At 44.5% G+C, this 10,135-nt stretch overlaps 2 protein-coding genes across 4 annotated transcripts; both read left to right on the top strand.

Annotated features, from left to right (window-relative positions):
- The first annotated feature begins 253 nt into the window (after positions 1-253).
- Positions 254-1,642, top strand: LOC119320285. The gene has a single exon (XM_037594404.1). The coding sequence runs from the start codon at positions 300-302 to the stop codon at positions 1,452-1,454; it is 1,155 nt and encodes a 384-aa protein (XP_037450301.1). The 5' UTR covers positions 254-299; the 3' UTR covers positions 1,455-1,642.
- A 4,144-nt stretch (positions 1,643-5,786) lies between these two features.
- On the top strand, positions 5,787-9,226 carry LOC119324092. 3 transcript variants are annotated; one of them, XR_005156766.1, is made up of 2 exons: positions 5,787-7,742; positions 8,939-9,226. XR_005156766.1 is itself a non-coding variant. In XM_037597838.1 (2 exons), exon 1 carries the CDS (start codon positions 5,893-5,895, stop codon positions 7,045-7,047), a length of 1,155 nt encoding a protein of 384 aa, XP_037453735.1. In that variant the 5' UTR covers positions 5,787-5,892; the 3' UTR covers positions 7,048-7,053; positions 8,939-9,226. The 3 variants fall into 3 exon arrangements, 2 of the variants coding, with proteins under 2 accessions (XP_037453735.1, XP_037453734.1); XM_037597838.1 differs by having other exon boundaries at positions 5,787-7,053; XM_037597837.1 differs by lacking the exon at positions 8,939-9,226 and having other exon boundaries at positions 5,787-7,053; positions 7,621-8,228.
- The last annotated feature ends 909 nt before the right edge of the window (positions 9,227-10,135 follow it).

Genomic DNA, 10,135 nt, shown 5'->3' with positions numbered 1-10,135 from the left:
TTATGAGGGTATATTTTTATTCTATTTAAATACTAATAAAGAAATAGAAAGGAAAAACACTCAAGTAGTATTTGTTTCACGAGAACCACAACAAAAGATGAGGGAAATTCGTGCATATGAGCGCTCTAAAAGAAAAGCCCAGCCCATCATCAGATCGACACTGATTGGTGGGGTCACCTTGTCAGCAACAAGGTCGAACCAGACCACGCAAACCATCACCACTCTGTCTCTCCGCTCGCACCAACGCGTCCGTTCCCTCGCCGCCGGCGCCGCCGCGCCGCCGCCTGCAGCAGTACACCATGCTCCGCCTCCACAAATACATCCTCACCCAACTCCTCCCTTCTTCCCCCGCTTCCACCATCTCCCCTCTCCACCGCCTCATCTCCGCCGTCGCGCCCGCCGTTTTCCCCAACCCTAGCTTCGCCGTCGAGGACTACCTCGTCGCCACCTGCGGCCTCACCCGACCACAGGCCGCCAAGGCCTCCGCCAGGCTCTCCCACCTCAAATCCCCCGCTAAGCCCGACGCCGTCCTCTCCTTCCTCGCCGGTCTCGGCCTCTCCACCGCCGATGTCGCAGCCCTCGTCGCCAAGGACCCCAAGTTCCTCTGCGCCAAAGTGGAGAAAACCCTGGCCCCCAACGTCGCGGAGCTCACCGGCCTCGGCCTCTCGCGTCCCGAGATCGCACGCCTAGTCTCGCTCAGTCGCGGCCGCTTCCGCAGTAGATCCATCCTCTCCAAGCTGCACTACTACCTGCCTCTCTTCGACTCCTCCGAGGGCCTCTTCCGGGTGCTCAAGCGCGGCGCCGGCCTTCTCTCGGCCGACCTCGAGCGGGTGGTCAAGCCCAATGCTGCGTTCCTTCGGGAGTGCGGGCTAAGTGATTGCCACATTGTCAAGTTGTGCATCGTTCAGCCATGGCTGCTCCCCTCCAGCATGGAGCGCATCCGGGCAATGGTGGCACGTGCTGAAGGTATTGGTGTGCCTCGTGGCTGTAAGATGTTCAGACACGCGTTGCATGCTGTTGCACGCCTCAGCAACGAGAAGATCGCCACCAAAGTGGAGCACTTGAAGAAGACATTTATGTGGTCAGATGCTGTGGTCGGCATTGTTGTCTCCAAGTTTCCATCTGTGCTGTTGAGGTCTAACCAGATGCTGCAGAGCAAGTCAGAGTTCCTCGTCTCTGAGGTCGGGCTGGAACCGACATACATTGCTCATCGTCCAGTAATGCTTAGTTACAGCCTAGAGGGCCGACTCAGGCCCCGGCACTACGTTGTAAAGTTTCTCAAGGAAAATGGATTGCTAGATCGTGACCGGGACTATTATAGAGCAGTCATGATCAGCGAGAAAGAATTTGTGGAGAAGTTCATATGCCCTCACAAGGAAGCTGCACCACACCTTGCTGAAGACTATGCAGCAGCTTGCAGAGGGGAAGTGCCTTCCAGTTTCAGATTTACATAAACCAAGAGCGGGCTATGAGAATTGGTGACTGTGTATGACGCAGCAGAGTTTATGCTCTGTGCAGTCAGCTAGTAATTTCTGTTTCGGTGTTATTTGCCTAATTGGATGTTTGTTGTCTGCTCTAGTATGTCTGGTACATGTCAATTTAGTGTCGCTAATTCCATATGAAACTGATAATTTGATTGTGACTTCTTTGTATGTCTATCACACCATTCCAGTAGAGAAGGAAGCATCGCACTATGGTGAACATGTCCATCCTCATATCATATTGGCACACATAATGGAACCAAGAGTGTGTGAGATCAGGGCATTTCTGCAAATGGTTTCAAATATCAGAGATAGAGTATGTCTGCATACTCCATCATTATGTTCTCAAATGACCATTGCAGTTTTCAGTGCAATCCTTGACTACCTATCCATGAAAAGTGTTCTCATTTTGGTCATTATTAATTGAAGTCTCAAAATTTCCCTTTGGATAGCTGAAACAATTGTGGAGTTGTTGATGGCCACTGCCGAGGATGTAGTTTTGAACTAGTTTGTTGGTTCCTTCCTCTTAGTTCTTCTAAGCTGAAAGCCTTCATTTCCCTGCAGTTGCTCTGTTTATAAGATACTTACTGTACAAGAAAGCAGGTCATTGTTTACTACTAGTACTTTGTATCAGCTTTTGCTTTCTCGCTCTATGTTTTTGGATGGCCTATTGGCTTGTACTTTTTCTAGGGACATCTGATCTCAAAATTGAATAATGGTGTTCGCGTTATGAAAATACTTGGCAGTTTTACAGCTACTTCAAAAAATTTATCACCTTTTGAAAGCCTTGTATTACTTAAGCTTTATCAAGCACAAAAAGATAGGCCATGTTGTTTCCTTCACAATATTAATTATAATGTTAAATGTATTATATATCTAGATGACTGTTAGGACTGAAGTTCGAGAGCCAGTGGGTCCATTTTATGCCACACAAGCAAGACCCAATGTATCCACACATACAGTGTAAACATCAACTATTGGAGTTATCAGGTTGTCGTTGCAGTTAACACTTTCGTTAGCCTTTTCTCTTTATTTGCTTCAAGGACCACTGACAGTAGTGCACTTAGTTACTTCCTGGTACTCTTGTTGGTGGAAGTGTTGCATCAAAGAATGTAAACAAAGGGGCTCGATGAGATGACTACATGGTATGAATCTTCCACGAGTGAATACCACAAGTTGCTTATCTCCCTGTTGAAGATACTGTGTCAGCGAAAGGGGAAAGTACTCGCACCTTTTGGGTCTGACTCATCACAACAGGTACTTTCTTTGTTTCATGCTTCATTTTGTTGCAGTCGTAGTTGTACTTATATTACTGTTCTATTGTGTGCCTGTAAGCTTGTTCCCCTTTGCTATAATTATTCATTCAGAATTTTCATCAGAAGGAAGATGCCCATAATGCATGTTTGACTTAACCACCCTTGTGTTGTGATGATGTCATATAGTGCAAGCAAACTAATACTTTTGATATGATTACCATTTCTGAACGGTTATGACGGATGCATTAGACTTGTTTTTTTAATAATTATTATGTTTGGTATTATTGCCTGGCCATATCATAGGTTCTGATTCTACATTTCCCCTCCACCGAACTATACTGGTTTCTGAACTGAACTATTACCTGCAACTACCGGCTACTGGTTTCAACCTGTTTTACGGTCCTCATTTAGGCTACAATTTAAAATGGTTCCTCTCAAGGATTCAGAAGATTACAGACTTGGCTTATACCCAGTGCCACTAGTATCTCAAATTATATTCTGTGTCATTGGCATATTTAGCCAAGTGTCCCCCACCGCCAGTACTACTTTGTGGATTTTACACTGTCTGAAATGAAGATAAAGATGTGTCTCATGGGGTAGCAGTAGCATCTTAGTTTATCATCTCGATAGGCTATAGAGCAAGCGGTCGCTGGGTATGTATATTTGTTCAGTGTGCTTACTCAAAAGTTTTCGATTTGCTGAATGTGGATGTTTCTTCCTTTCTGCCAGGAGAAGATGATCTGAAACTGGATGCAGACGCATGACGCCTAAAACGAGGCGGAGGATCAGCTTCAGTCCAGGGCACATTGCAGTCAGTCAGCCAGCCAGACTTCCAAAGTTTTCGATTTTCAATTTGATTTTGATTTGCTTGCGGATTATTGAGAGCTACGTGGAGATGGAAGAGCAGTTTGATTAACTAGCAAATGTTGAGCTGAGAAGATGGCACCCAATATATGTTCAAATAATTTACTTTAGATGGGAGTGTGTTGGCCGTTGGATAAACAAAATCTTGCGTTGTCTGTGACGGGCTCGACTCTAAATATTTGTTCAGTTAATTTACTTTTCTGTTGCCGCTGCCTGGTTATGTAAAACTCTCCTATTTTACTCACTGTAATTGGGTACATTTCATCACAAAACAGAGATCAGCGGTACATGCTCACATTTTTTTATCATGAAGAAATAATGAAACCAAAACTCCTTTTCTGATCCCGAGCTCAAATGCTCATTGGTGAACAGTAAAATAAAAATAATAAAAAAGATCTACCACAAATCTTTTTTTTTAACTTTGACAAATGTTTTGTATGCTTGACAAATTTCAACATGAAATAACTTTTGTGGAAGTGATAGCAAAATAACAAAATCAAAGCTCCAAAATGTTTCCAAAACTAGCATTTTTGGAGCATCAAATATTCTTTTGCCATGACTTCCACGAATGTCAAGCGAGGGTTCAGGTGCGCTGACGTAGCCCTCCTGCCCCCTACACTTCCGACGACACTAACTTTATTGAGGTCATGGAAGGGTCGAAGGAACCCTCAGAGACCGACTCAGAGTTGGAGTATCCTGAGGAGGATGACAATCTTTCTTTTCCCTTTTTCCACCCCCACCAATACTGCTGCATCATTCGTGTGAGATCATCACAAAACCGATGCCGGCAACTAGAACACACTATTACATGTGTGGGGATAGGCTGCGCAACTGCTTTAATTAATATCTCCTTGTTGCCAACTGACATGTATTGCTCACTCCAGTCAACTAGCCTCTTGCTTAGGGTCTGTTTGGTTTCAAATAAGTCACCAACTTATAAGTCAAAAAGCGAAAAAAGTGACTTATTTTGCCAAACAGACCCAACTTACAAGTCATAAGTTGCTACACCCCAACTTAAAACTTATAAGTCACCTCCTTTTGCGTGGGTCCCACCTTTACATAAAAAAACAAGATGGGAAGGTGTGGTCAGGTGACTTATAAGTCAGGTGACAACCAAACAGGCGTGACTTATAAGTCACTGGTTTTAAGTCACCTGACTTATAAGTCAGGTGACTTATTAGAACCAAACAGACCCTTAGACTCGGCCGAACTATTTCAAACATACCTTTATTCATTATCCCATCTGGAACCGGTAGTCCCAAATATTTGGGGTCAAACACTTGTTGAGACATGTCAAGAATTCCTCTCACGTCCTCCACCACCGCACCAGGACAATGTCAGAAAAGAGGATGAAACACTTTGATGGGCTTATGAGTTTCCCTGTCGATGAAGAATAAGTGTTCAACAAACCTATAACCAACATTGCATGATGTTGTGAGGCTTCAAAAATAAAAGGAAATCATCTGCAAATAATAAATGGGTGATAATGGGCGCCCTTCGACATATTGCCACACCCTTGAAGCCCTCCTTCTCCACAAACTTTTGTACCAAAGCAGATAAGGCATCAGCAACCAATAGGAATAAGAAAGGTGACGAGGGATCACCTTGACGAAGACCCCTTGTAGGTATGAAGGAATTCAATATCTTCAAATTGATTTTTACTGAATACTTTACAGATCTCACACAAGCCGTAACAAGAGAAATCCACCGTGCGGAAAAACCCCATTTAACTAAAGCACCTTCCCAAAAGTCTCAACCGACACGACCATAGGCATTCGAGAGATCCAATTTATATGCACAAAGATGTGACAAGGCCCGTCCCTCCTACTATCATGTTTCTCGCTGTTGCTGAAAATAATTTATCGGTACCCAGTGATTCCTCTATATTATCCACACTATTTTTTAAAGGTGAATGTGTCAGTATCCGTAATTTTGATTCATTTGACGAGTTTCGATTATGAACTTGGATGTTGGAGTATTCTGAACTCGATAATCTCCTTGTCATATTTATCATGTTGTTACATTCTCCAACTTATTTTTCCTCATTCTTCTCGAACGAAGCGATAAAAAGAAAGAAGCAATAAAACATGACGTGGCATGAGACTGACGGGTGGGAGCCCACCTGTTTTTCTTTTCTTTATTTTTTCGAGGGAAAGGAGCTCACCTAGGTTGGGTCGAACCAGATCAGAACAGATCACACCCACGCAAATCACTCCACCGCGCTTTCCCCATTCCCTCGCCGCCGCCGCCGCCGCCGCCCCGTCAATCTCCTCCTCCGCGGCGGCGCCGCCATGCTCCGGCTCCGGTGCTGCCTCCTCACCCAGCTCCTCTCATCTCCCTCCGCGTCTCCCGCCTCCCACCTCCGCCGCCTCTTCTCCGCCGCCGCGCCCGCCGTCTCCCTGAACCCTAGCTTCGCGGTGGAGGAGTACCTCGTCGCCACCTGCGGCCTCACCCGACCCCAGGCCCTCAAGGCCTCCGCCAAGCTCTCCCACCTCAAGTCCCCCTCCAATCCCGACGCCGTCCTTGCCTTCCTCGCCGGCCTCGGCCTCTCCAGCGCCGACGTCGCCGCCCTCGTCGCCAAGGACCCGCAGTTCCTCTGCGCCAAAGTGGAGAGAACCCTGGCCCCCGTCGTCGCTGGGCTCACCGGCCTCGGCCTCTCACCTTCTGACATCGCGCACCTCGTCTCGCTCTCCCGTGACAAGTTCCGATGTAGATCCTTCGTCTCAAATCTGCAATACTTCCTGCACCTCTTCGGCTCCTTTGAGAACCTCCTCCCTGCTCTCAGGCGCGGCTCATGCTTTCTCTCAGCCGACCTTGAGACAGTGGTCAAGCCCAATGTTGCCTTCCTGCGTTCCTGCGGGCTAGGTGACTGTGACATTGCCAAGTTGTGCATGGCTCAGCTAATGCTGCTTGGCTCCAACATAGAGTGCGTCCGGGCAATGGCAGCACGCGCCCAAGATATTGGTGTGCCCTGTGGCTCTCGGATGTTCAGGCACGCGCTGCAGGCTGTTGCATTCCTCAGCAATGAGAAGATCGCCGCCAAAGTGGAGCACTTGAAGAAGATGTTCAGGTGGTCTGATGCCGAGGTGCACATTGCTTTGTCCACGCTTCCGCCTCTGCTGATGAGGTCTAACCATATGCTGGAGAGCAAGTCAGAGTTCCTAATATCCAAGGTGGGGTTTGAACCAGCATACATTGCTCATCATCCGGCATTGCTCACATACAGCCTGGAGGGCCGGATCATACCCCGGTACTATGTTGTAAAGTTTCTCAAGGAAAATGGACTGCTGGATCACAACCGGAGCTACTATTCTGCAGTCATTGTGATGGAGAAAGTATTCGTGGACAAGTACATATCCCCTCACAAGGAAGTTGCACCATACCTTGCTGAAGACTATGATGCCGCTTGCAGAGGGGAAGTGCCGACTAGATTCAAATTTACATGAAAATTGGTAACACTATGGCACAACAATTTTTTTTTACATTCCGTGTTATGCTATTCATTCCTGATTTGGTGTTCTTGGCCTAACTGAATTGTAGTTGTCTGCTATTGATAATCTATAGTATGTTTGTTACATGCTGATTTGATGGTGCTAGTCTAGGATCATGAAATTGGCAATTTGATTTGAGAGTATTGGTATGCTCATTATGGCATTCAATTAGAGAAGAAAGCATCGTACCACTAGCTTGTGCACTCTAAGGTTGCATTGACATACATATTGGATTTACGGGAATCTTTGTGAAAACCATGGAGCGGCTGCTCCAGCCATGGATACCCTTCATTTCCACCTCGAGATAGGAGCCATGTCAGAGAAAGCACCGCACAGTACTAAGCACTCTCTGACACATATCCCCACAACATTACGTTTGAAATGGATGGCGTCCAAGAGTGGAGCAGTGGTTTCATGGAGCTAAAAAAGTCTCTCTAAGAACTAATGGAATTAAAGAGAGTGAGAGCAGGACATTCTGCAAATACTTTCAAGTATCTTTATGTTCTCAAATGACCATAGCATTTTCAGGTGCACCTCAATCTATCTTTTCATGAAAGAAGGTTCTCATTTTGGCCAAAGATGACACAGACTTCCAAATTTTCTCTGGATGGAAGTATGTTTATCACCGCCAAGGATGCAGTTTGGATCTAGTATGTTGGTTGCTTGCTCTAGTTCTTCTAAGATGAAAATCTTTGTTCATCCAGCAGTAGCTTTGCTTATAAAACTGTTGTGAAAGCAAGTCATTGTGCACTACTCAGTAGTTTGTATCAGTATTTTCCCTTATATTCTTTGATTGATGGCCTACTAGTTGATATTTTTCATATGGCTTCTGATGTCAGAACTGAATAGTGCATTAGTTGGCTAGTAGCATTTTTGTTATCGACTTATCCATGTAGAACTATGTAACGAGCATTTTGGAGGCCCTGGTATTTGTGCTGCAGAGGCAAATTTCTGAAAAGCAAAGGGCATTTCATATAACAGAACTTTTGTTAAGTTAATCTTAAAACCGGTTATGTCATTTATCTGTCGTACCTTTTTACTAATTTTATTCCATATTAGCACTGAGGGCAGGCCTGGCGCAGTGGTGAAGTCCTCCCCACTTGTGCCAAGAGGTCCTGGGTTCGAACCAGCCTCTCTGCATTGCACTTTGCAGGGGTAAGACTAGGTTCCTATAATCCCTCCCCAGACCCCACCTTGTGTGGGAGCTTCTATGCACTGGGTCTGTCCTTTTATTCCATATTAGCACTATGTGCATAGATGCTTAGGCATCTGTATTCCATATCAGTATTTGCTTTTTTTTGGATGCTCTTCTATATTTTCTTTTGTTGTGTCAGCTATGATCTCTTCTAAAGACGTGTATGCTGGCATTGGAGAAAAGAGAATAAACACTGTTTTTTTGCCTTGTTTCATTTTTTTTGGTTCTGGAAGAATGAACACTGTCACCTCATCTAAGAGATTATCCCACTAATTTTCTCTTTTATACCAAATGTCATCTCTTCGTCGCCTATTTAGTTAAATCTAAGTCTAGATATTACATAATTATATAATCTTGCAGAACTTAGAACATAGGAATAGTATACATGTTGTGTACCTCAAATTAAGACCCAAGCTGTGGTCGGGATGTGCATATTTGTCTGTTCCTGATGTTAGGCTTTAGAAGTTGGAAGAAATGAGATCTCAGCTGTGTGCTTGCAGTTACACAAAGGAGATGGGTCCATGCTATTAATCCCAAAGAGATTAGATTTGAAATGAACATCTGTTGTGTGTCCCTTCTCTGGTGCCTAGCTTGTGGAATTATAGGAACATACTGATTTACTGAATGCAGACGGCGCGTTCTTTCTTTCAGAAGATGTGCTAAAACCGGATGCAGATGCATGGTGTCCCCTTCTTGTTCTTCCAGGAGATCGACGAAGCAGGGCGCTTTGACTCTGCTATCATGTATGTGATTCTGAAGGTATTTGTGGACTTGACGCCTTGCGTGAAGAAGCTCCTACTTTTGTCCTTTTGAAATTTGCAATTTCAGTAAACCTTATTTCTAGTAATTCTGAATCAGAATAAGATCTGATTAGTTAACTCTGAATCTTTCAGCCACCAAGTTAAGATATCTATAGTAACCGCTTAAATGTTATAGCCATGTTTGTTTTACTCGAACCAGAGCTGCAAAATAAACACGAATCTTACAACAAAGTTGGTCATTAATGCTAATACGGCAAGAACGTGTTGTTTTGTATTCAGCAAATGCTTCAAGTATCATTGATGAGTACATTTGCACACTCTGTATCTCTATGTTCCCAATGTCCGTTGCAGTTTGCAATGCAATCCTCAATCTTTTTTTCAGTGAATAAATGTCATTATTTGTGCCCAGCAAATAGCTAGAGTATGTACTCTCGGTTTAGCATGGTATCCATTCTACCTAGATTGATCTCAGGTGTTATACTAACATTTGTAGTCTATATATACTATATCAAACCAGAGTTACTTTAGGCATTAACAAATGCAAACTGGCTTCCACTATATGGAATTTGTCTTTTAGTGTTGAAGAAATATATCTTCAGAGTTCAGAACTATGCCGAGCTTCTACTACAGACCGTTATGAAAGAACATATTAATGCCGGATATTATACCATGTTTTTGTCCATACGCTCCCTAAATGGGCTATATTACTCGATGGCATGAATTATCAGCCATATAAAATTTCCTGTTATGAGAGCAGATTGCTAGATCCATTCTGCATATTTTTCAGTTTTTTGTGCATGCTATCTTTTGCTTCCATGGTTTGTGTGCTTGAGAACTCGTAGCCCCATAGCCGTCGATTACTAGAGCACAGATCTGTCTGCTCAACAAAATGTAGCACCTTGAGGGCATCCACCTGCCGAAGCAGAACGGACAGACACTTGAGGTTTGTCGGGCACACAGGCGGTTCAGGATTTGGAGCCTGAAATGCAACCATCAGACTTGTTTTCAGATGTCCCACTGCACCCTGACGATAGGAGCCAAACAGGTCTATCTGGTTGTCAACCAGATAGAGCAACTGGTCTGGTCT

This window comes from Triticum dicoccoides, chromosome 6B (genome assembly GCF_002162155.2).
Source record: "Triticum dicoccoides isolate Atlit2015 ecotype Zavitan chromosome 6B, WEW_v2.0, whole genome shotgun sequence".
NCBI lineage: Eukaryota > Viridiplantae > Streptophyta > Magnoliopsida > Poales > Poaceae > Triticum > Triticum dicoccoides.
Note: the sequence above shows the minus strand (reverse complement) of the source record. Positions and strands in the feature narration are given on the sequence as shown.